The 27,706-nt window shown below is 42.0% G+C and overlaps 1 protein-coding gene across 1 annotated transcript in view; it reads right to left on the reverse strand.

The window, feature by feature from the left end:
- Positions 1-27,706, reverse strand: part of LOC309550512 (uncharacterized protein) — a gene marked incomplete at both ends in the record, with an annotated part of 232,977 nt that overhangs the window by 86,225 nt on the left and 119,046 nt on the right. The window contains 11 exon segments of the mRNA XM_082250875.1: positions 3,084-3,209; positions 6,598-6,720; positions 9,996-10,118; positions 10,370-10,606; positions 10,984-11,100; positions 12,370-12,495; positions 12,670-12,795; positions 13,326-13,506; positions 13,639-13,820; positions 13,916-14,062; positions 16,432-16,695. Coding sequence (XP_082107001.1) covers positions 3,084-3,209; positions 6,598-6,720; positions 9,996-10,118; positions 10,370-10,606; positions 10,984-11,100; positions 12,370-12,495; positions 12,670-12,795; positions 13,326-13,506; positions 13,639-13,820; positions 13,916-14,062; positions 16,432-16,695 — 1,752 coding nt within the window.

Consider the following 27,706-nt stretch of genomic DNA (forward strand, 5'->3'; position numbering starts at 1 on the left):
TCATATCCAGGGGTTGTCTTTGGGAAATAGACGTATAAGTGCTGCCAGCATTGCTGCAGAGGTTAAAGGGGTGGTGGGTCAGCCTGTCAGTGCTCAGACCACACGCCAAACACTGCAGCAAATTGGTCTGCATGGCTGTCGTCCAGGAAGAAAGCCTCTTCCAAAGGTGATGTACAAGAAAGCCTGCAAACAGTTTTCTGAAGACAAGCAGACTAAGGATATGGATTACTGGAACTATGTCCTGTGGTCTGAGGAGACCAAGATATTTTGTTCAGATGGAGTCAAGCGTGTGTGGCGGCAACCAGGTGAGGAGTACAAAGACAAGTGTGTCTTGCCTACAGTCAAGCATGGGGGTGGGAGTGTCATGGTCTGGGGCTGCATGAGTGCTGCAAGAACTGGGGAGCTACAGTTCATTGAGGGAACCACGAATGCCAACATGTACTGTGACATACTGAAGCAGAGCATGATCACCTCCCTTCGGAGACTGGGCCGCAGGGCAGTATTCCAACATGACCCCAAACACACCCCAAACACAAAGATGACCACTGCCTTGCAAAAGAAGCTGAAGGTAAATGTGATTGACTGGCCAAGCATGTCTCCAGACCTAAGCCCCATTGAGCATCTGTGGGGCATCCTCAAACGGAAGGTGAAGGAGCACAAGGTCTCTAACATCCACCAAAATCTGTGATGTCATCATGGAGGAGTGGAAGAGGACTCCAGTGGCAACCTGTGAAGCTCTGGTGAAGTCCATGCCCAAGAGGATTAAGGCAGTGCCAGAAGATAATGGTGGCCACACAAAATATTGACACTTTGGGCCCAATATGGACATTTTCACTTAGGGGTGTACTCACTTTTTTTGCCAGCGGTATAGACATTAACCACTTAAGCCCCGGAGGATTTGGCTGCTAAAGGACCAGGGGTTTTTTTGCGATTTTTTACTGCGTGACTTTAACGGACAATTGCGCGGTCGTGCGACGCTGTACCTAAACGAATTTGACGTCCTTTTTTTCCCACAAACAGAGCTTACTTTTGGTGGTATTTGATCACCTGTGCGATTTTTTGATCACGCGCTATAAACAAAAAAAGAGCGTAAATTTTGCAAAAATAACAATATTTTTCACATTTTTTTATATGAAATTCCCCCAAAAAAAAAGTAAAAATCAAAATTTTTTAACATTTTTCGGCCAATTTGTTTTATGCTACCTATGTTTGGTAAAAAAAATCGCAAAAAGCGTATTTTGATTGGTTTGCGCAAAAGTTATCGCGTTTACTAACAAAGGGAAAGATTTTTGTCATTTTTGGTGTTTTTTTTTTAACGCGTAATGGCGGCGATCTGAGATTTTTTTTTCGGTACTGCGACATTGCGGCGGACAGATCGGACCCTTGACTGACATTTTTGACACTTTTGGGGTTACCAGTGACATTACTGCAGTAATCAGTGCTATACATATGCACTGTTACTGCAAAAATGACACTGGCAGGGAAGGGGTTAACTTTATTGGACAGGGAGGGGTTAAGTGTGTCCTAGGGGCGTGCTTCTAACTGTGTAGGGACATTCCTATTGGTGTAAAAGCAAAGATCCACCGTTCTACATAGTAGAACGGTCAGATCTTCACTTTTACACAGGGAGAACTGACAGGCAGCTTGTTTACACAAGCTGCTCTGTCTTTCTCCCTTCACAGGAGCGATCGCAGTGTGACTGGCGGACATCGAGTCCGCCGGTCACACGCACTGACTTGCCTGTGAACGAGCCGCGGCGGGCGCGCGCCTCGGCGGGCGCGCGCCCGCCCGCGATAGGCTCGCAAGTCAGTGACAGGCGAGTGACGTACCGATACGTCACTCTGCCTGGCCGGGGCTGACCGCCGCAGTATATAGTCGTGCGGCGGTCGGCAACCGGTTAATGGCTGTGTGTTGAGTAATTTTGAGGTAACAGAAAATTTAAACCGTTATACAAGCTGTACACTCACTACTTTACATTGTAGCAAAGTGTAATTTCTTCAGTGTCGTCACATGAAAAGGTATAATGAAATATTTTCAAAAATGTGAGGGGTGTACTCCCTTTGGTGAATTACTATACTTTGTATTATCAGTCTTGCAGTTTTGCAGCATATTTATTAAATATTTATTAATGCATAATATGTATAGTTTAAGTGGTTACAAATATTAGCTGTATTGCTGAAATGACTTTTTCCAACTTACAAGGAGCCCATTACTTTTACATCTGATAAGATAATTAAGTCAATATTGCACATAATTATATCACCATCACTATATTATTTCATAAAGGAAATGTAAAGTTTCCTGAAAGTTACCAACTTTCCACATGTAAAGTGAACAACTCCTGTGGCTAATTTTGTGTGTTTAAAATAGAGATAAATCAGATTACCCAATGCACCTTGCATAATGTAAATATATCACACAACCCTGGCCTAAAGGGATTGTAAATGCAGAAGGTTTTTTATCTTAATGCATTCTATGCATTAAGAGAAAAAAAAAAAACCTTCTGTGTACAGCAGCCCCCCCCCCCTCAGCCCCCAAATACTTACCTGAGCTCATCTTTATCCAGCGATGATGCAGGAGTGTCTCAACTGCCCCCTCCTCATTGACTGAGACAGCAATGCGGAGTGACTGGCTCCCGCTGCTGTCAATCAAATCCAGTCAGCTAATCAGGAGAGAGAGGGGGCGGGTCACTTCTCCGTTTCTGAATGGACCCAGCTCGAGTGCCCCATAGCAAGCCGCTTGCTGTGGGGGCACTCAACAGGAGGAAGGGGCCAGGAGAGCCAAAGAGGGACCCGAGAAGAGGAGGATGTGGGCCACTCTGTGAAAAATCAACTGCACAGAGCAGGTAAATATAACATGTTTGTTTTTAAAAAAAAAAGAAAATTTACAATACTTTGACCGTGAAAATATGTGACTATCATAAGTCATAAAAAGTATCCCAAATATCAGCACAGATAAGAGTTGGTCACCATCCAATAACCAACATAACTTTGGATCTCGACAGAAAATTCTGGACAGACATTTCTCCATTTCCTGCTTAAAAGTGTACATTATCTGAAATAAATACTATTGTGGTAACTTACCTGTGCAGATAACACCATTCCCTGTGTAGTTTGCCATGCATTCACACAAGAAAGATCCAGACACATTGGTGCAGATGGCATGCTCAGAACAGTTGTTTAGTGCAGAAGAAAGACATTCATCAATATCTGCCAAAACATTGCATATTTTATAATTTAATATGCAGCATACTGTAACAGTATGTTTATCAGATTATTATTTTTATTATATAGGATATATATAGCGCAAACCGTTTACGCAGCACTTTACAATATAAAAGGGAGACAGTACAGTTACAATACAATAAAATAAAGAGGGTTAAGAGGGCCCTGTTCATGAGAGCTTACATAAGAGGGTGGGGCAAGTGGTTCAAAAGGTTATAACTGTGAGGGAGGAGGTGAAGTAATAAACGATTAGTTGGAGGCGTTATATGCTTCCCTGAAGAGGTGAGTTTTCAGGGATCGCCTACGTCTCAGTATTTAAGTATGAATGTTTACAGCAAGCGCATTTATATAAAGATTTTAACTTTGTTATTTAGCTAATAAACTGCTCTCACAGAATGATCTTTGTATCCTTTAAAATGTAGTCCAACCTTTTCCAGACATGCAGATTTAACAGTTTCTATTTACAGCTAGTACCAATGCATTTACATTCTTACCAGTGGCATATCATCCATGTGTGCAGGGTGTTCACTGCATATGGGCCCCAAGGGTGGGGGGCCCACTGTGCGCTGACCCACCCTGCACGCATGGATGATACAGGGTTGTCAGGGATGATTGGTGCAGCGGTGGGGGCCCATCTTTTCATCCAGAGGGCCCCAGGCGCCGCATTGAAGGAAGAGGGGGGCGGGGCACCGCTGCTGCTAACAAGTAATAGTGATATCACTGCTCCTGTGGCCAGGCCAGCACGCCTTGAGAGATGATGGGTAAGCCAGGGCAGTGACAGCTCAGCCAAGTAAACAAAAAGTGGCAGCAAAGGAAGACTTCCACCACTGGCCTCCTCTGCTGGGCTCTGCAATAGATGGGTCATCAGTCAGAGCCTGAGGTTTTCTTTTGCTTTTAGCTTTCTGTGAGATCATCTTCTAAACTATCACTGCACTGGCATCCCTGGCATCCTTTCAGACTAGAAAAATCAGCCGAGAAGAAAAGCGAGAGGATGATGGTCCTTCTAAACAGGATTCCATATGGATAAAGCAGCCAGTTAAGGAGCGCAAGTGCCTCTCCCCCACTGACTGGCAGTGCCCCTCAATCTGCCACCACCAAGCACCAGGACCCCCCGACTCTCCCTAATATGCACCAGAACTCCCTATCTCTCCCACTAAGCACCAAGGCCCCCACCCCATCTCTCCCCACTAAGCACCAGGACCCCTCATCTCTCCCCACGAAGCACCAGGGCTCATCAACTCCTCCTATTAAGCACCAGAACCCCCTCAATCTCCCCCCTACTAAGCAGCAAGACCCCATCTCTCCCCACTGAGCACCAAGACCCCTCCATCTCTACCCACTAAGCATCAGAGCCCCCAATTCTCTCCACTAAGCACCAGGACCCCCCCCCATTTCCCCCCACTATGCACCAGGACCATCGTCTCTCTCCCCACTATGCATCATGAACCCCCTTCTATCCTTACTATGCATCAGGACCCCCAATCTCTCCCCAATAAGCATCAGGACCCAAATCTCCCCCTACTGAGCACCAGTGCCCCCTTTTGTCCCCCTTGAAGACAAAGCTGCATTCTTTTGGCAGGTATGCAGGGTCAAGGGTAGGCTGCAGGGGGCCCCATGATTTCTAACAATGGCCCTGCGGTAACTGCCCCCCACCACTGTACCAATCACCCCCAACTGTCCCCCTGTGTCTTTTTCCGTCCCCTCTGTGTCCTCACTTGGCCCCCTGTCCTTCTCTTCTGACACTGTGCATTGCTCTACTGACACAGTCCACTACCCTACTGACACTATTCACTGGCCCCCCAAAAGTATTTTGAAAACATGAAAAAAAAAAAAGAATACAAAGAAAAGAGTTAGGTCTGCTCTATGTGCTCAGTGTGTGATTTATTGGGCCAAGATAGTGTTTCACAATGGTTTAATAGGGAGGCATGTTGGACAGTGGGAGGAAACCTGACCAATGGGTACACAGGCTTTGATACAGTCCCAGGGATTGGCAGAGATTGGCTACTGTATAAAGGCCAGGAGCACATGTGCTGCGGGGTCTTTGGCTGGTGAGCAGAGTCCTGGAGGGAGGGTGGCGGCTGCCTCCTCCTCTGTAGTGGTGGCAAGTGGTCACAGGTGGTCGGCCTGGGGACCAGAGGAAAGGAACTGAATCCAGAGGTCCAGGAGAGCTGACTGGAGGGGTGGAGACACTGGAGACCCTCGAAAAACAGTATTGTGAGTACAGGAGATTGTGTCTAGGAGCCTGACCTAAAGGGGGCCACTCCGATGTAGGATAGTCAGAGGACGGGTGTCAGTCTGTTGAGTGAAAGGGGATACTAGGAGTGTATCCTGAAGATAATCTACCCAAACAAGTCATCTATACAGAGACCTAACCCAAATTCATCTAGTGGCACGGTGAATCTGCAGCCTGGCTGCATCATCAGTGAGAGTCCTCTTCCATTGTGAATGGTTTAATTTGGAGTATCCCACTCTTCCCTTCTCCCATCCCTAATCAAATAAAACAACAAAAAAACAACTACATCCCCTAGACTGTTCATTGACTGAGCCAAGGAGTAAAGTGTTAAATTGTGCATGCTGCAGTTGCTAATGGAAACCCAGGGGGATCCGAAGGTGAAGAATTCAGCAGTCCTCAAAGGGGCAGTGCTACATTTGTAAAAAAAAAATAAAATAAAATAATAATAAAGAACTTGCCCTACTGACACCATCCTGCACATGCTACCAACCTCCATACACTCTGCACTCCTCTCCTGCACATATTGCCCACCTCCATACACTACGCACTCCTCTTCTGCACATACTACCGACTGCCATACACTTCACACTCCTCCCTATCAATGCACGGGGCCCACTTTTGATCTTGCACACGGGCCCACTCATTTCATGATACTCCCCTGATTCTTACCCTCCTAATTTACTACAGTGTTTATCCAAACTTTACTTTAACCCAATGAGTTCAGTTTCTTGCAACTATACAGATAATTTTAGTTTAAAAAATCAGAAACAATTTGTTGATAGTATTATTTAGGCATCTGAGGGTATAATCTGCTGTACTGCACCCCATGGTATCTAATGGCAGGTGACACAAGAATAAATCTATTTTCCCACAGGGCAGTTCTTTACAGAAATCATGAGCTTTGCAGTGTCCCACCTACATAGAGGGTGAGTACCACACGTGCTACATGCCCCATTTCTTTGGAAAACCCTATAAAATCTATATATTCTACACAGAATGTTCACCGTGAGTGTAATTTATACTACACAACTGGTATCTCTGTTGCTGTTTTCATGATAAACTTAAAAAGTCAGTTTCAACCAATGATATTTGACTCAGATTTGGTTTTGTAAAATCTTTATGAACAGTAATTATACATACCTGCGCAGCTCTCATTGACTGATTGGTAACCTTGCTGACAACTGCAATTATAACTGCCTTCTGTGTTTATACAACTTGTTCCAGCACCTTTACAGTACTCTGGCGAGGCACATTCATCAACATCTTCAACACAAAAAAACATAAGTTAAGCTTTGAATGGCAATCAACAAGCATCTACTAAAGATTATATCAATGGAAGGGGGGGGGGGGGGGTTATGTCTATAGCACAGAATTCAATTTCACAACTGAAACCTTGGTTAGCCACCATTCTTTTGTTCCCTTTTATGTTTCTAAGGAATTAAAAAAAGAATGAAAGAAAAGGTTTATTGGTTGGTATGGACAACAGAGACAAGCAGAGTTTACCTGGCTCATTATAATGTACAGGAGCAAAAAGCATTTATACAGTTGCAGCCCTAACTGGTAAGTCACTATTTTGCTATATCTTACCTTAATTAGGAGCCTCTGAATGCTCTTAATGAAGTTTCTTCTCTTATTTTATTATCTAGAAAAGGATTTCCCCCTTTCAGGTGTAATTCTTAAGTTGCTTCCTCAAATTTACAACTTGGTCATTCCCAGGCATACCTGCCTCAGTGATGTCACTAGGGGGGGGGGGGCAGAGGGGGGCATGGCCCCCAAAACATTATACTGTGCCCCCCAACAGGATCCAACGTCCTCCTCTGGGATGGCGGGTTGGTAAACCTGGATTGTGGGATCCTGACCCACCATCCTCAAGCATTACTGTGGCGAACGGAGTCGGCACTAGAGGAAGCAGAGCCAATGGTTCCTGTATAGTTATGGTTCTTGTCACAATCGAAGTGATATCAAATGTACTCCACCTGTGACAGGAGTGATACAGGAAGCATTGGCTCTGCTCTCTACTGCAGCCACATGCTTCCTCCAGTGCCACTCCTGCCACAATCTGTTTGTGTCTCAGAGAAGCCAGCTGTCCCAGCCAGCAGTACCCACCAGTAGTAGCAGCCAGAAGTACCAGCCAGCAGTAACAGCCAGCAGTATCTACCAGAAGTCCCAATCAGCAGTAAAAGCCTGAAGTACCCACCCGAATTAAAAGCCAGCAGGACCCATCAGCAGTACCTGCCAGCAGTACCAGCTAGCAGTACCAGCCAGCAGTACCCACCAGCAGTACCAGCCAGAAGTACCCACCAGCAGTACCAGCCAGCAGTAGCTGCCAGAAGTACCCACTAGCAGTACCAGCCAGCAGGACTTACCAGCAGTACCAATCAACAGTACCCACCAGTAGTGCCAGCCAGCCCAGCAGTACTAACCAGCAGTACCCACCAGAAGTACAAACCAGCAAAACCCACCAGCAGTACCTGCCAGCAATACGCGCCAGCAGTACCAGCCAGCAATACCAGCCAGCAGCACCTTCCAGCAGTACCCACCAGCAGTACCAGCCCTGGAGGCCAGCCAGCAGCAGCAGCCACCAGTCATACCCACCTGAGGGACAGCAGCAGCCAGCTATACCTGCAGGAATCCTGAGGAAGAAGTGAACATTCAGGTCAGTTGAGGTTTAGGTAAACCGCAGTGCATCCTTGTGAAAGCAGCCTTAGGCTCCTTTCACACCATCAGTCCGATCGGGTCCACCTGTCTGTTTTTAAGGTGGACCCAATCTGACCCCCCATTCACCTCTACAGAGTGGAAGATGTAAACAGACTTGTGTCCATTTCTATTCGCAGATCTCCAATCCGATCAACTTAAAAAAACAAAAGGGGATTCATCCCCTTGTGACAAGGCAGATCAGATTGGAAAGGCCCATAGAGTAGAGCGGGCTGTGTCCATGTCTGCTCTGCATATGGTTAGTGCACGCAGACCTGTCATCTGCCCGCTTCACTTATTGTGGCCCATGACCAGTTACCAAGTCGCTAAAGTGGCCCTCAATCCTCAAAAGTTTGGGCACCCCTGCTGTAGGGGCATGAGTCCCAGATGGAGAGGTGTGCTGTAGAAGCCTTCCCCCTTAGTTTCGCCACGATGGGGGGCAGAACAAAGCAGTCAGGGATGGAGAGGTGCGCTGTACTGTAAAGCATCAGGAGACCCTCAGGGATATCATAAAGATCTCCCATGAAGTTGATAAAAGTGTTAAGACTGCCGCCACTGTCGCGGTTGGCCTTAACACTTTCATCACTGTGGTTGGTAGGTCCCACTATTCTTCCCTACCTCCTCCACGCTGAGAGCATGGCATGAATACTAGGCTTTATTACTGTGTAAACTGGCAATAATATTAGGCTTTATTACTGCATAAACTGACATCAATACTATGCTTTATTACTGCGTAAACTGGCACCAATACTAGGTTTTATTACTGCAAAAACTGGCATCAATACTAGACTTTAATACTACATAAACTGGCACCAATACTATGCTTTATTACTGCGTAAACTGGAACTAATACTAGGTTTTATTACTGCATTAACTGGCATCAGTACAAGACTTTAATACTGCATAAACTGACATCAATACTATGCTTTATTACTGCGTAAACTGGCACTAGTACTAGGTTTTATTACTGCATAAACTGCCACCAATTCTAGACTTTAATACTGCATAAACTGGCACCAATACTAGACTTTATTACTGCATAAACTGGCACTAATACTAGGATTTATTACTACGTAAACTGGCGCCATAACTAGGGGTTATGAACTGCGTAAACTGGCACCAATACTAGGAGCCATTACTGCATAAACTGGCACCAATACTAGGGGTATTTACTGCGTAAACTGTTTGCTGAAATTGCTTTAAACTTTAAAGTAAAGCTTTTAAGAGTTTTCCTCTTTCTCGGGACTGAAGCAATACCTAAAGATAAAAGGAAAACTCTTGAAAGCTTGTCTTTTAAGTGTTAGGTTAGTACAATAAAAAGGTATCATTGCATACTGCATTACTCTCGTATTGTATATTGTAACCTTATATATATATATATATATATATATATATATATATATACTTTTTTCGTTCTTTCAGTGGCATGATACAGTGGTGAAAATTATTAGTGCCCCCCCTCCTACATATTGTTCCTAGAGTCGCCACTGACCTGCCTATATTTCACTATTTAGTGAGAGAGTTCTTTGTGGCCAATAAAGCACATTTAGTAAAAAGTGGGATGGTAGATGAGGCCTAGGTAAGACAGACCGGGCTCAGAATCCAAAAACAAAGAAGTCAAGCATGTTGTTATAGAGTAAGGGTGCACAGACAAGATTTTAAAACTTTTGTCTCCATGTGCTCAGAAGACTTTATCAGATAATTCATGTACAATTCAGTACATACAGGTAAACACAGTCCAAGGCTTTAAAACTAAAAAGGCACATTCTTCGACTTTATGTTTGCTACTGGGACTTGGAAAAAGTTGACAGGGGAATATCCAAAACCATCTAAACAATACGTACCTTTACAAGTTCCTTTCACCAACGTAAACCCATCATTGCAGTGGCATTCATAGCGGCCAACGGTATTGTTACAGGAAGCATGTGCTCCACAAATGGAAGCATTTGTTTGGCACTCATTAATATCTGAAAAATTATATATAATTTAAGATTTAATACAAATAGAAATATAACTAGGAATGACAAAATATGTGTTTATAAGGGGATAACAAGGCCTGAAGGCCAGAAATAAGGCAATAAATGAAAATGAAAACAATTGTTGTAATCATTTATGATTGCTGCTTTGAAAACCTACATAATCTTGTGTAAGTGGCTGTTAAATAAAGCCTGTTATGTTCTATTAGCAGTAATGGGAGTGTTCAAGTTTGAAGACTTACCTATACATTGCACCCCATCACCAGTGTATCCTGTCCTACAGTTGCATTTATAGGATCCTACAGTGTTCACACAGTCGGCCCAACTACAGTTGTGTGTTCCAAGAGCGCATTCATCAATATCTGTGCAGTTTTCTCCACCAAAACCGACTTCACACGTACAGACGAAGGAGCCAATAGTATTATTACAGTACGAATTTAGGGGACAGATTGTGGAATTTGCCAAACATTCATTTATATCTGTAACATATAAACACATAAAAATATTTTTAATTCTTGATGCTTCTTAGACTATATCCTCTACCTTATTCTCCTCCTAACCTAATCCCCAAAACTCCCAAGGGAAAAAACCTTGTTGGACATACTATATAGCAAAAAACATAATGCATAGTCATCAAAAATGTTTACAATCTGCTCCTCACACCTACTTCTTTTTTCTTTTTTTTTTTATACCATTTTAGTGTACTAAACACACTTGAATAAGGCAATGAAACCAGATTTTACCATAAACATATAGAGTATTTTGGGGGCAATGGGTGTAGCAAAAATAAATCCACTGAAAAGCTAACAAATCTTTTTTGCTCATTGCTTGTCTCAGACTTGAGACTAAATCTTACCAGAGCAATTGGCTCCATCAAATCCAGATAGGCAGTCACACTGATAGGATCCATTAGTGTTAATACATAGAGATTGTTCGGGACACACAGTCTCATTCATGGCACACTCGTTGATATCTGCAAAGATTACAATGATGTAATTTTTCCAACTAAAGAAAATGAAGATTACTGGTCAAAAATTGTGGCTGTTTTTCTATACATCTCTGCTTTTGCGTAATTATTTTTATGTTCACAATAATGGGGTCTACGTAATGAATTGTGTACACAAGATTCACACAATGTTCGCCAAGGATTTATGCATTTATCCAAATAATCCAACTAGAAAATTGTTTCTTGGCTGAAAATTCAGTGAGTTTTTGGTGAAAACATTTATAAATAGACCCCTAAGTGTTTTAGAGTAATTTTCACATATCATGTTTGACGTACTACTTCATTGAATTACACACAGAAGGATTCTACCTCTAGTGGTTATCTTTATTTCCCTGCAGTCATTCAGACCTCTCAGAATCTTATATAATCTAGGCTACACAGAGAGTTTGATTCGTTTAGCCAGTTGCATCTAAATGGTAAATATACAATGAGAAAGATGAACAGTACAGCTTGTGTATAATGAGCAAATATGAATTCCCTTATGTATATACTTTGCAATCCAAATATAAAAACCAGGTAGATTTCAAATATACTAACATACACTGATAAAAGTTCATTTGGGCCTCTTTCACACGGGCGTTCCGTATGTCCGTATATCACCCCATCCGTTTGCGGGTGATATACGGACATAATGCATGTCAATGGGATGGATTGCAGATGTCAGCGGATGACCATCCGCTGACATCCGATTTGCGTCCTTTCAGTTCTGTTCCTCTTTTGGAACAGAACAGAACCCTATTTTTTCTTCCGTTTAAAAAATGGAAAGGACGCAAAATCAGATGTCCGCGGTGTCATCCGCTGACATCTGCAATCCCATAGACATACATTATGTCCGTATATCATCCGCAAACGGATAGGATGATATGCGGACAAACGGACCGGATGACACAAGTGTCATCCGTGTCCGTAAAAAAAAAAAAAAAGTGCCGGAGCGGATCACAATATGGTCCGCTCCGTGTGAAAGAGGCCTTAGGCTGATCATTTTTAAATGCATTTCAAAACATTAACAAATCTACTGCCTTGTCTGTAATTGTATCCATATTTCAGAAAATAGCTGTGTAGAACCCTAAACCAGGGTCCTATGTAAACTTTTGGCAAATAGGTTTATACAAAAATAGATTTCTTTGGATTTCAAAGTAATTTCTTTGCAAGAGAGCATGTTAGTTATCTAACATTTCCATGAGTTTATCAATGCAAGTTGTTTGTTATATAGGACAGGGGAACTGTTAGACTTACCCACACACAGCCAAGATGGATCACCTTTATAACCAGGCAAACACGCACAGGAGAAGTTTCCAGGGACATTTGTACAGTTGGCATTTATACCACATGGAGATGTGACGTTGACACATTCATCAATGTCTGAAAAGAAGAGCGCAAACCTTACATTTGTTAACATATACTTTTAACCAAGGAAATATCTCATCTCAATAGTATTCAAATGATCTAACTTTACATAAATGAATGCCATTAAAGTGTCACCTTCTCATGTAACAGTATTTGTTATGAAGCATGGGTTAATCATCATGGACTTACCATCACACAAGGAGCTGTTCAGTGAGTTCACTTTATAGCCTTCCTCACAACTACAGTTGTATCCGTCTACATTATTGTTACAGATTTGCTGACAAGTCGAAATATTTAGATAACATTCATTAATAGCTAGGAAAAAAAAACAGGAATATTTTAGATTAGTTCTTTAACATTTATGATGTCAGCTTCTTGGAAAATTCACCTTTTCCTTATTATAAATCCACTAATGCACTAAAAGGCTTCTACAAGACCTATCCATTGCAGCACGGGCCCAAAGGATGAGTTTCTTCCTGAAGAGGTGTCGTGCCAAGGAGGCCCCATAGCTAATATTATGGCCAGTCGGGTAAAGGTTAGCTTAAAACTAGGAGGGAGGAAGGGCCTACAAAGTAAATGTAAAGGCACTGAATTATTTCAAGCTTACTATTAATAGTTTAAACACAATAACATTGTAGTAAAAATGTTAATGTTATTTGTATGACTACAATAAATTTATGTAGTCCCGAGCAAGATAAATATTGTATGTGTCTTGTCCTCTTTTAGCCAATGATAATAGGGGAATCCCTCTAGCACTTGCCCAGCAAGCAAATTTTCATTGTAAGAAATACAATGTAAACTTGGCTACCGAATGTCACAACATGTAGAGAGATCCGTTTCCCTACCTGTACAGGTTATTCCATCTCCTGTTAGACTAGGAGGACATGCTCCACACTTAAATCCTGTTTCTGGAGCTTTTTTGTCTACACAAGTTTTGTTATCAAAACATTGGTTCTTTTCACAAGCATTGAAATCCTCATCACAGTACATCCCGGTCCATGCAGCAGAACAGTTACATCCTGCAACCTGCAAAAAGACAAAAAATCATTTGTGACTTAAAACATATATACATACAACAGTGCTTTGAATAGTGCCCATTGTAATTGATATTACATCTTTTTTGTTTTATGTTAAAAAAATCATGTTTTTACTGCTTACCATGAAAGTTGTGGTTTCATTTCCCAAGCTTACTTCGCTGTCATACAAACAACTGCCATTGTTGGTACAGTTGCAGAGAACCAAGGTTAGGACAACCGAAGTAGTGGTTTTGGAATTATTAGCTATTATAGAAACATTAACGGGAGAAGAACTGGTGGGAAGCCATACTAGCATTCCATTCTCTGCATGATAGAGAGGACACATAATTAGTAAGGCATCAGAAGGTGAATTTATAGTCATGAAAAAGAATCATGGTACTGGAAAGCAATGTATTCACCTGTTATATTGATATCAGAAGAGTCTGTCTGCAAGGAAAAGATCACTGTGTCATTGTTGTTATCGGTGGCTGTATAGAACACTGTCACAGATTCAAGGAGTTTGGTCTGGAGGGTGGTTGGTCCGGTCACATTAGGTGGAAAGCTGTCTGTAGAAGAAAACATTGTTTAGGCAAAAATATTACCTGTATTTAGGGAGTAACATGTAACACGTTGCTAAGCACCCCAATCCTCATCCCCTGAGCTTCCTCCCACAATGTGTCAGAATGTGGGGGTTTCTCTCCCCCTCAGCCACTGTCACATTTAAAATAGGCGCAGCTGTGTGGAGCTCTTCCCACACAGCCGAAGGATATGTGAAAGAATAAACTACAAGTCATTCTGGCCACCGTAGCATACAGACTCGTAGTTTCAAAGAACTATGAGCGCAGAATTCAACACACTTGTAGTCCAATAAATCTTCTTCCATCTTTCAAACTGAAAACCCATACAGAGGTAAGAGCAGAAAGCTGGAGGAAGAGTCTGCAGGAGCCTGACACTGCACCCATGATTCACTGATCATGGGTGCAAAACTTTGCAGGCTTCTGTGGGAAAAATAATGAATGCCGTTTTTTCTGGCAAAAATATGTGTATTTATTCCTTAAAGATGAATATAGCTTTTAATTTGTTCCTGTGTAAATTGGCCCATGTATGTGTGTATGTTTGTATGTGAGATACAGACTTTAGGCTTCATAAGGGCAGGGACTAATATGCATGTACAATATAATATAATATAATATAATATAATATAATATAATATATAATGTAAAGCGCTGTATAAATTGATGTCTCTGTATAAATGTCTGTAATAAATAAACTGGATAAAGTCATTACTCACCATTTTTTGAGTAAAGATTCTCACTTTCTTCTGTAATTCAGCTAATGTGTTTTATTACATTACGCTAAGTTCAGTTTGTGTATGTCTGATTTAGTGAAAGCATTAAAAACACTTTCAAAAGATCAAAAGTCTCAGCAAGTACCTATGTATGTATATATATATATATATATATATATATATATATATATATATATATATATATATATATATATATATGTATATATATACATACATATATATATATATATATATATATATATATATTTATATATAATTAAAATTTCAGTTATAGAACCATTCATTAACAATCAGAGTATACCAGCAATATTACACGAGAGTACCCGCAAGCTATCATCTGCAAGTTCCTGGTTGATATGAAGGCTGACCTGCCCCTGTCTCCCACAGCATTCCCATCTCTATAATGAGTGGGTCTAACTGGCCATTTGGAAAGTCGAGTAGGTAGGAGGAAGTAGGCCAAGCTTCAACAGCATTAGGAAGTATTGCAACTTTTTTAGATCAGACTGCCCATCTTATATGGGTAGCGTGGCACTCCTGAGGATATCTGAAACTAGGTGTTTGAACTTTATGCTTGTTGTTAGGTAGCTTTTTTTTTAATGAGAGGTGTACTTTTTAGGTATTTGTGAACATCCTAATGCAAAAGCCCGTTGTATAAGGCCAAATAGTATTTTTCTCTAATAACATTGTTATTAAAATATTTATTTACCTGTTGTTAAGTTTTATTCTGCAGTCACTTGCCCGCACAGCCTCATAGTGGGGAGTGTGAGTGTTTAACCAGTGAATGGGCAGACAGAGAATTAAATCACACAGAGCAGAGGAGTATGTTCTGTGTCTGTGTAAGCGTGGTGTTTCAGGACGGTGTTCCTTCTGCAAACCATCCACCTACAGGCAACAGTTGCATAAAGCAGGCTGTGACTGGCTATTGGTTCTCAGCCATTGTCACAGCATTGTTGCAGTTGTAGTGGGGGATGTGGTGGCAAAACCAAATATGGGACACATGAACATCGTGCATCACCAAGAAGGAAGCACTGCAAAACTGACCATGCCAGCATGTATCTGCTTCTGTGCTTGGAAAAAGGATAGAAGTGGGACAGGCAGGACAATTAGACACCTTTGCAAACATCTACATAGAAACACCGACACAAATAAAAATGTAATTTTAAGTGGCATACACTTTAAAATAACATCACAAAGGTAAGTTCTGGCCTTTATAATGGGTTTCTCAGTTTCAAGTTGAGAATATCTTCACATCTTTGCATTGCATATAAATTTTGGCACTGAACACAAATGGCTGCGGCTGTGTTGAAATATAATATAATGTACATAATTTCTACACAAGTCATTTCCATCTTCAGCCAGTTATAATACAGTCATTTCTGAGGAATATGAACAACGATTTTGCAATGTAAAATTAATGTATATAGTTCACCTGGACCTTGTTTTTCTTTCTTAATACTCACCAACTCTCATGAAAACTGGAGTTTTACCTTACAATCTTAATGCCAACAGAAACATTGTTTTAAAATACTTTTGCTTTCCAAGTTTGCCTATTTTCTGTTATTTGCCATGATTAGTTAATTAAACAATAAACGCATAATTTGATAGATATGATTGATCGTGTCTTACTCATTGTGGTGCTCTGTTCCTGGGCAGCATTCACACTGTCCAGAGTGCTCTGTCCCACTTCAAAATTTTTAGTACTTAGAATGTCAAAAATACATTCATCATTTCCTTTGCATGTTTCATTTGCTCTGGTGATAAGTGTGGGGTTACTAGTCAGTAGCAACTGATCATAAAACAATGGCACAAAGCTGTTATTATTGTAGGTGTTCCAGGATTCTCCTTCTGTCTCATTGTAATTAAAAATACTGCTTAAGGGAGTTGTTTTCCCTGCAAAGAAAAAAAAATATTAATAATACATTTACAGCTTAATACAAAGCAAAGTTATCTACAAGTTTTTTTTTTTTTTTTTTATTGCACTAGATTTTATAAATGAACACCAATGTGGTACGTCTGGAATTAATTCCAGGTATAAAGCCTCTGCCATAATTTAGTTGTTAACCACTTAAGCCCCGGAAGATTTTACCCCCCTTCCTGACCAGACCCCTTTTTTCAAATTGGCACTTCGTGAATTTAACTGACAATTGCGCTGTCATGCAATGCTGTACCCAAACTAAATTTACGTCCTTTTTTTCCCACAAACAGAGCTTTCTTTTGGTGGTATTTGACCACCTCTGCGCTTTTTATTTTTTGCGATATTAATAAAAAAAGAGCAAAAATTTTGCGAAAAAAATGACATTTTCAACTTTGTCTTTTAAAGAATATCCAATATACTAAATTTATGTCATTTTTTTTGACCAAAACATATTTAGCTACATGTCTTTGACAAAAAAAAATTAAATGAGCGTATTTTTATTGGTTTGTGCAAAAGTTATAGCGTCTACAAACTATGGTGTAAATACTGAAATTTACGCAGCTTTAATTTCTGACTGCCTATCTCATTTCATGAAGTGCTAAAATGGCAGGGCAGTACAAACCCCCCCCCCCCCCCAAACTACCACTTTTTGGAAAGTAGACATCCTAAGGAATGTTCTGAGAGGCATGTTGAGCTCATTGAATATTTCATTTTTTTGTCACAGGTGTTTGAAAAATGACTAAAAAAAAAATTTTTTTTTTTTTTACACAAAGTTGTCATTGAAATGATATATTGCTCACACATGCCATGGGTATATGTGTAATTACACCCCAAAATATATTCTGCTGCTTCTCCTAAGTACAGGGATACCACATATGTGAGAATTTTTGACAGCCTAGCAGGAGCCCGAAAACAAATCACCACCATCAGAATTTCAAAGGGCGTACATTTTTCATTGCATTTTCTCACTACCTATAACGGTTTAGGAGGCCCTGAAATGTCAAGATACCACAAAACCCCCCCAAATGACCCCATTTTGTAAAGTAGACACCTCAAGCTGTTTGCTGAGAAGCATGGTGAGTCCATGGAATATTTTATATTTTGCCACAAGTTTTGGGAAAATTACAATTTTGTTTTTATTTATTTTTTTTACACAACGTTGTCACTAAAAGATAAATTTGTCACACATGACATGGGTATATGTGGAATGACACCCCAAAATACATTCTGCCGCTTCTCCTGAGTATGGGGATGCCCCATGTGTGAGACTTTGTGGGAGCCTAGCTGTGTACAGGACCGCGAAAACCAATCAACACTCTCAGGTTTTCTAATGGCGTAAATTGTGCATGTCACCTCTGCACTACCTGTCAAGTTTCGGAGGCTCTAAAATTCCAAGATAGCACAACCCCCCCCCCCCCAAATGACCCCATTTTGGAAAGTAGATACCTCAAGCTATTTGCTGAGAGGCATGGTGAGTCCATTGAATATTTTATATTTTGCCACAAGTTCCGGGAAATATATATATTATATTTCACTCCTGACTACCTATCACAGTTTCGGAGGCCATGAAATGCCAAGACAGCACAACCCCCCCCCCCCCCCAAATGATCCCTTTTTGGAAAGTAGACACCCTAAGCTATTTGCAGAGAGGCATGTTGAGTGTTTTGCAGATCTCACTTTTTGTCACAAAGTTTTGGAATTTGAAAAAAGAGGAAAAAAAATGCATTTTCCTGTATTTTCTTTATTTTCCCCAAAAAAATGAGAGCTGCAAAATACTCACCATGCCTCTCAGCAAATAGATTGGAGTGTCTACTTTGCAAAATGGGGTCATTTGGGGGGTTTTGTGGCATCTTGGCATTTCATGGACTTCAAAAGTGTGATAGGTAGTAAGGAGTGAGATCAACAATTTACATCCTTAGAAAGCCAGAAGGTACGGATTGGTTTTCCGGGTCCTGTACGCGGCTAGACTGCAAAAAAGTCTCACACATGGGGTATCCCTGTACTCAGGAGAAGCAGCAGAATGTATTTTGGGGTGTCATTTCACATATACCCATGGCATGTGTGAGAATTATATAATTTACTGACAACTTTGTGTAAAAAGACAAAAAAAAGAAAAAAAATTATAATTTTCCCGAAACTTGTGGCAAAATATAAACTATTCCATGGACTCACCATGCTTCTCAGCCAATAGCTTGGAGTGTCTACTTTGCAAAATGGGGTCATTTGAGGGGGTTTTGTGTTATCTTGAAATTTCAGGGCCTCTGAAACTGTGACAGGTAGTGCACTGGTAAAATCAGCAATTTACGCCATTAGAAAAAAAGATGGGGATTGGATTTCGGGGTCGCGTACACAGCTAGGGTCCCAAAAAGTCTCACACATGTGGTATCCCTGTACTCAGGAGAAGCAACAGAATGTATTTTGGGGTGTCATTTCACATATTCCCATGGCATGCGTGAGCAATATATAATTTAGTGACAACTTTCTGTAAAAAAACAACAACAAAAAAAAAAAGAAATAATAATTTTCCCGACACTTGTGGCAAAATATAAAATATTCCATGGACTCACCATGCCTCTCAGCAAATAGCTTTGGGTGTCTACTTTTCAAAAAGGGGTCATTTGGGGGATGTTTGAACTGTCCCGGCACTCTTCTAACCACATGAAAACCAAGCCTTTTCTGTGACTCTTTGTTTACATGAAAAAATATATTTTTTTTTACTAGAAAATTACTTTGAACCCCCAAACATTATATATTTCTTTAAAGCAGAGGCCCTATAGAATAAAATGGTGGATGTTGCAAATTTTGTCACAGATATTTGCGCACAGATTTTCCAAACGCAATTTCTGCGAAAAAAATACATTTTTTTTTATTTATTGCACAAATACACTATATAATTCCAATTTGTTTGGTAAAATTTAAAAGATGATCTTATGCCGAGTACATAGATACCAAACATGACATGCTTTAAAAATTGCGCACGCCTGTGCAGTGGCAACAAATTACGTACATTTTTAAAAACTTTTAAAAGTCTTTACAGGTTACCACTTTAGACTCTCAGAGGAGGTCTACTGCAATAATTACTGCACTCGACCTGGCGTTCGCGGTGATACCTCACATGCATGCTGCAATTGCGGTGTACATATGACAGTAGACCAACGCTTGCGTGCGCCATTGCGCGCAAGCACGGGGGGACAGGGGGGGGCTTGATTTTTTTTTTATTTTGCCTTTTTATGTTATTTTGACACCTTTCCTTTCATTTTTTTTTTTTATTATTTTTATTGTTATCACAGTGAATTTAAATATCCCCTATGATAGCAATCTGTAGTGACAGGTACTCTTTTTTAAAATTAAAATTTTAGACTCTAGATCTCTCCTCTGACCTTAATGCATCTGGCCACACCAAAATTGGTGTGATAAAATACTTTCCCAATGGCCCTGTTTATTTCTGGAGAAACAGAAGTCATGAAATGCTCGTAGCTTCCGGTATCTTAGGCAGGAGATGATTGGAGCCATTCTCATTTCCAATTAGCTCTATGGTTAGATAATTGAACCACCGGCTGCACTCTCGGGTTTCGGGTTAACCGGTGGGACAGGAGAGCCCGAGAAAAACCACGGAAGGCTGCGGAAGGCGGCGGTGGGGGGAGGGTGTCCCCTCCCACTGCATGTAAAAGCAGTCTAGCGGCCAATTACCTGCTAGGATTGCTTTTACATGTAAGCCGACTGCTGGCTGTAAAAAAAGATACCAGGATGATGCCTAAATCTGCAGGCATCATCCTGGTATAACCACTCAAAGTCCAGCAACGTACCAGTACATTGCTGGTCCTTGTTTGGCATATAGTGTAGGTTTTTTTTTTTTTTCATGCAGCCTGTGGGCTGAATGAAAAAAAAAGAGAACCCATCAGAAATCAGCACAGGAATAATGTGTAGTATTACCCACCATTAACCACCCAAACATCCACCCACTTAATGTAATGATGGGTATACACGACACTAACCACGTATACCAAAATAGGATTTTAACTGCAGTGCTGAAATCAGAAAATCACCACAGCTGCTGCCAGCAAAGGTATCCATATATGCTGAGCGCAAACGCTGTTTGTGTCAGAATATATAAAATCAATGCCGTGGCAGCCGACGAGTACCTGCAAGAGAAACAGGTCACAAAAGAATGAAAAACAAACAAAGTACAGTAGAAGTACAGTAGGAAGAGTAGAAGAACATATAAAATGACTGACACAACAACAGTTTTTGGATCCTTTTATTTTTCTTTCTAACTGTTGTTCCTTGATTTGCGACTGCGATTTTCCAGCTTGGGTCTCTCAAAATGTCGACGGACATCCAACATCTTTCGAGACCCTGTATTTGTGTGCCCTACACTGTGTCGTGCTGTACCCTACACACTCTTCTTTGGGGTCGTCTTTGGGTAGGGGTACTCGGAAGGACATAAGGAAAATGTCTCTCATGCAGCCGGCTCACTGCATCTGGAAGGGGAAGTTGGGCAGGCTGCCTCCTGGGTACAGGTAGGCAAGGATGATCGCTTCCTGGAATTCCCGGAAGGATCCGTTCAATTGGTAAAGGTAACAGACACTTTTTTGTACCAGCGTCTGGCTTTACGGGCAACTAAATACGGCGCCAAAAGCTGGTCGTTAAGGTCCACCCCTCCCATATTAAGGTTATATTCGTGGACACAGAGGGGTTTCTCCATAACGCCAGTTGCCGTAGGAATTTGGATCGTCGTGTCTGCGTGAAGGGAGGACAGAACATAAACATCCCGTGTATCCCTCCACTTCACTGCAAGCAATTTGTCCGTTTTCAAGCAGGCTCTCGCCCCCCGACTAAGACGGGAATTTACAAGCCGTTGGGGGAAGCCCCGGCGATTAGGTCGCACAGTGCCACATGCGCCAATTTGTAATTCAGAAAGATGACTAAATAGTGGCACGCTTGTGTAAAAGTTGTCCACATACAAATGGTACCCCTTATCGGATCAGGGTGACACCAAGTCCCAAACAATCTTGCCGCTGCTCCCTATGTAGTCTGGGCAGTTCAGGGGCTCCACACAGCTATCTTTTCCCTCATAGACCCGGAAACTAACTGTATAACCTGTGGCCTTTCATAGCAAGGCGGCCAGTAAACTTAATCAGGGACTCGTCAACGCAGACAACTTGTTCGGGGGTAAACAAGGCTGCAAACCGCTGATTGAAGTGGTCTATGAGGGTCCGAATTTTGTGGAGCCGATCATATTCAGGGTCTCCCCGAGGACGACAGATTTCATTGTCGCTGAAATGCATAAATCGCAGAATTTGCTCATATCTCACCCTGGACATGGAGGCAGAGTACATGTGCATATGGTGAACTGGGCTAGTGGACCAATATAGCCGCAATTCACTCTGTTTAGTTATGCCCATGTGGAGGGAAAGGCCCAGAAAGATTTTAAAATCAGAAACCTTTATAGGTTTCCAGCCGAATGGTCTGGCAAGGTGCGAATTTGAGTTGGCGGCGATGAATTGTCGTGCGTATAAATTTGATTGATCCACAATAGATCCGTAAAGATCCTTCGTGAAGAACAGCTCAAAAAAGTTCAGGGGCGTAAAACCATCTGTTTCCACGTGGATTCTAGGTTGGGCAGTGAATGGGGGAAGTGCTGGCGCTGTAGAATCAGTGGGTTGCCAATTGGGATATGCCAGCGCATCAGGGAGGGCACTATGGGCTCTACGGGCCTGTCTTCGAATACACGGTGGCTGCGGGCCACTACTCGTGCTAGCCACCGCACCAGCTTCAACTGCACTTAGGGGACTCGCCACGTCACCAGTTGACACTGCAGTGTTTGTTGCACTAGGTCCAGGGTGTACTAGGCCGCTGGCGCTTGCCAGGTCGCCAGAAGGATGAGCGGTACTATAACCCCACTCTGCTCCATACGAGCACCCTGCTATTTCTGCATCTCAACAACTCCAGAATGGGGTCGGGAACACCTGGGTCTAACAGGGACCCATCTGTCCTCGGAGCTATCTGTCAGGGAGCCGGTGCTGTCATCTGGTTTGTATACTGACCCTAATTCTGCCAGTGTAGCTTCCCCATCGCTATCATCTGACACAGCCAGTATACTATAAGCCTCTTCACCACTGTACAAACGTTTGGACATTTTGGTAACTAAATTTACCTGTACAGTAGTGTTGACTCACAGGTAATAAAAGCACCTGGTTGTCAAGGACTATTTCAAGCGCTACCAAAAAAACTGCTAATGCTAGCAGGGATCAGGCCTGACTCTGCTAACACAGCGGTTTTGTGTGTTGTGTTTTTTTGGAAGTGACAGTAATCTATTGATTACTACACTTGCTTGGGTGAAAGGGTTAAACGCAGGCGCTGGCAGGAATCAGTGCTGACCGTGCAAACACCGCATTTTGGGAACCCTAAACTATGGGGACGCTAGTATAGTTCTGATCAGATCAGATATTGATCTGTTCAAACACTATACTAGTAATGGAAATGTATGTGTGCGTATGTGTGTGTGTTTGTGTGTGTGTGTGTGTGGTAATCAAGGGGTTATTTCTAACTATGCGCCGGGGATCTGCACTTTTTTAGACTGACACTAAACTAGCTAATGTCACCTGTGTCACTAATAATAGTGATCAGAAAAAAAACTGTACACTATAAAAGTGACACTGTGACAGGGCACGGGAGGGGTTAACTGGGGGTGATCAGGGGGTGCAATCTTTATTGGGGGGGTGGCGGGGACCCTAAACCTCCTTGGGACAGAAACTAACTTGCTAGCGCAAACTCAAGTCACAAACACACTAATACAAAATATAGAAAAACAATATATTACGTTTGTATTAGGGTGTAATGTGACAGGGGGAAGGGGTTAACTGGGGGTGATCAGGGGGGGATCAGGGGGGATCAGGGGGTTAAATCTTTATTGGGGGGTGGTGGTTTAAGTGAAAAAGGGAGGGCCGCAAGCGCTACACCTGTTCACAAATCACACTTATACGTGTATATAGGAAAATGATATATACTGTATACAGTGTGTGTTGTGACAGGGGGTGTAGGGGTGATCAGGGGGGATCAGGGGGTTAAATCTTTATTGAGTGGGTGGCGGGGACCCTAAACCTCCTTTGGGAGAGAAACGAAGTCGCTCGCGCTAAGTCAAGTCACAATCGCACTAATACAAAATACAGAAACACAGTATATTACGTTTGTATTAGTGTTGAATGTGACAGGGGGGTGGGGGTTAACTGGGGGTGATCAGGGGGGTATCAGGGGGGATCAGGGGGTTAAATATTTATGGGGGGGTGGCGGGGACCCTAAACCTCCTTGGGACAGAAACTAACTTGCTAGCGCAAACTCAAGTCACAAACACACTAATAAAAAATACAGAAAAACAATATATTACGTTTTTATTAGGGTGTAATGTGACAGGGGGGAAGGGGTTAACTGGGGGTAATGAGGGGGGGATCAGGGGGGTCAGGGGATTAAATCTTTATTGCAGGGGGGGGTGGGTATTTTAAGTGAAAAAGGGAGGGCCGCAAGCTCTACACCTGTTCACAAATCACACTTATACGGGTATATAGGAAAATGCTATATACTGTATACAGTGTGTGTTGTGACAGGGGTGTAGGGGTGATCAGGGGGGAATCAGGGGGTTAAATCTTTATTGGGGGGTGGTGGGGACCCTAAACCTCCTTTGGGAGAGAAACAAAGTCGCTAGCGCTAAGTCAAGTCACAATCGCACTAATACAAAATACAGAAATACAGTATATTACGTTTGTATTAGTGTTGAATGTGACAGGGGGGTGGGGGTTAACTGGGGGTGATCAGGGGGGGATCAGGGGGGATCGGGGGGTTAAATATTTATGGGGGGGTGGCGGGGACCCTAAACCTCCTTGGGACAGAAACTAACTTGCTAGCGCAAACTCAAGTCACAAACACACTAATACAAAATACAGAAAAACAATATATTACGTTTTTATTAGGGTGTAATGTGACAGGGGGGAAGGGGTTAACAGGGGGTAATGAGGGGGGGATCAGGGGGGTCAGGGGATTAAATCTTTATTGCGGGGGGGTGGGTATTTTAAGTGAAAAAGGGAGGGCCGCAAGCTCTACACCTGTTCACAAATCACACTTATACGGGTATATAGGAAAATGCTATATACTGTATACAGTGTGTGTTGTGACAGGGGTGTAGGGGTGATCAGGGGGGAATCAGGGGGTTAAATCTTTATTGGGGGGTGGCGGGGACCCTAAACCTCCTTTGGGAGAGAAACGAAGTCGCTAGCGCTAAGTCAAGTCACAATCGCACTAATACAAAATACAGAAATACAGTATATTACGTTTGTATTAGTGTTGAATGTGACAGGGGGGTGGGAGTTAACTGGGGGTGATCAGGGGGTTAAATATTTATGGGGGGGTGGCGGGTATTTTTAGTGAAAAAAGAGGGGTCGCAAGCGCTACACCTGTTCACAAATCACACTTATACAGGTATATAGGAAAATGCTATATGCTGTATACAGTGTGTGTTGTGAAAGGGGGTGTAGGGGTTAACTGGGGGGGGGGGGGGGGCGATCGGCGGTTAAATGTGCCTATCTAAATGTAGAAGTGTGTGCTTGATGCAGTACTTACAGTTAGATGTGCTCTCCTCTCACGCTGGATCCAAAAAGGATGATGGGAGGGGAGGGCACATCTTTTCTGAGCCTGTGTTTACATTTCACAGGCTCAGAGTGTAATCTGATTGGGCAGGACCGATCAACAGGTCCAGGTCAAAAATGATTGGCCTGGACCTGATGACTGATCGGTTCTGAACCCAATCGAGTCATCGGCGGGACCGCGGGAGCGCGCGCCAGAGCGGCGAAGACTAGTGACGTACCGATACGTCACTTTGCCTGGCCGGGGATGACCAGGGGCAAGTACATATACTGCGGCGGTCGGCAAGTGGTTAAAAAAGGACCCTATATAACACGATAGACATAATAAGTCTATATATGCAATGTGATGCATACGCATGCACTAACTCTTATTACAGACAGTTATAGAAAATGTGTGAGTAGAAGAAAGAGTCTGCATAGTTTACTTCACAAGGAAGCAATACAGTGTTTACCAATAGTTTTAAATATGCTTTACTACAATCAAAAGGACAGTCTAGTATGAATGATCTCTTATAGTCTAAAGCTGTCAATATGCAATCTGCCTACCTATAAAAACACTCAGTTTGAATTGAATCAGGCAGACCTTTGTACTACATAACTGTGAGTGAATCTAAAGGCATTGGTACAAACAGATTGTAACATACGTATTTAGCTTAAGGGGTCAGGAAACATTAGACTGCAGGCATTTGGAGATGGGAACATAGAAATGAATGGCTAGGGTAGAGAGAAATATGGACCGAGAAACATGATAAGGTAGGTTTTAGGAGAGTGTTTAGGCTCCTTGCACACTGGGCTTCAAAAACGGCAGTTCCCTTGGCAGAAAAGAAAAAAATGCTTATGTTTATGTACACATGTCTAGGCACGGTTAGGAGTGTTTAACATTTTTTCTGCCAGAAAACTCCAATCAAAAACACAAACCAGTAGGTGTTTTTTTTGTCCTGCCTCCAAATGCTTAGCTTTAAACATGCCTCTAAATGTCCTATTGTGCATGAACACATAGGATAACGTTGAGATGCTTCTACAGGCAAAGCAAAAAATTCCCGTAGAAGTAAAATGTAAATGTACATATATTTGCAGAAAAAATTGTGCATTTTTTCTTTTTTCTTTGCAAATGAGCCTGCAAAGCATTGCAGCCCTGACTAGTGGACCATGGATGCAGTTCCAGGCTCCTGCAGGTTCCTGTTCATAGCTAGGTACAGGCTTTCAGTTAGAGAACTAGAGTAAGCGTCAATGGACTATGAGTGTGGTGATCGCCTCACTTGTATTTCCTTGAGATCTACATTCCTCTTGGGAATGAATGTCACGGCTGTGTGGGCAGAGTCTTACACAGTTTGCCAATTTCAAATCTGACAGCTGCTGCTAGGTATAAGAACCCAGGCTGTCAGAGGGAGGCCTTTTTGGGGATGGAGGAGTCTGCTTGGCACTATTTCACGGGTAATATCCTAAATATGGGTGTAACTTGTAACATGCTCATAAAGGTGAACTTAGCCCTTAAACATTTTAAAAATTGAATTTAGTGTAATGGGACAAGTTAGATAATTGCAGAGAAATGGGGGCTGTTTCATAAAAATCCTATTGTCATGTATAGGAAGTGTGAGGAGTACAGTAATTGGCTAGTGGGGGTAGTGGGGGTAGTGTGGGGAGCAGAGAGAGCGGTTTGGAGAGTTTTTGTATATAAGCCCAAAAATTGAAGTAGATAATGGGTTATAAATAGAAGTAGATAATGGGTTATAAATAGCCAAAGAAGAGTGAAAGCATAGTAGTTTGTATTTTATCCTCTGGTTAATTGAAAGCCAGCAAAGAGACTTATGTAGAAGGGCAGCAGGTGAAGGACTAAAACAATAAAACAGAATTTCAGCCACAAATAACAAAAACAATTACAGTATATATATTGCCCATTAAATGATACATTAACAAAACCAGTTTGTGTGACAGTATTCACCTTCAATATAGAGATTTCCTCTGCAGTACTTTTTTCAGCATCATTCAACTTTTTTCTCTGAGCCCTGGTCCTACTAGACCCGCCCCACCTTGTGACTGGACAGTGAAAGGAGATGCAGCACAGTGATCAGCTCATCTCTTTGTCACTCTGCTTTCTCTTTCTTTCAGCATGCTACTTTTAGCACATAAAGTCATTGGCTTCTTGTGCTGCTCCTGCATTTCACTGCAAATGGCTGATACTGTACCAAGGCAAATTAAGGTACTTACACTGCTTTCAATAAAAAAATACGTTTAACAAGGTTTATTTACTAAAGTTGGAGATTGGTGCACTGGTGCAGTTCTGCATATAAAGCAATCAGCTGCCAGATTTTTTATTTTTTTGTCAAAGCTTAATTGAACATCTGAAGTT

The sequence above is a fragment of the Pelophylax lessonae genome (assembly GCF_965119305.1).
Source record: "Pelophylax lessonae genome assembly, chromosome: 3".
NCBI lineage: Eukaryota > Metazoa > Chordata > Amphibia > Anura > Ranidae > Pelophylax > Pelophylax lessonae.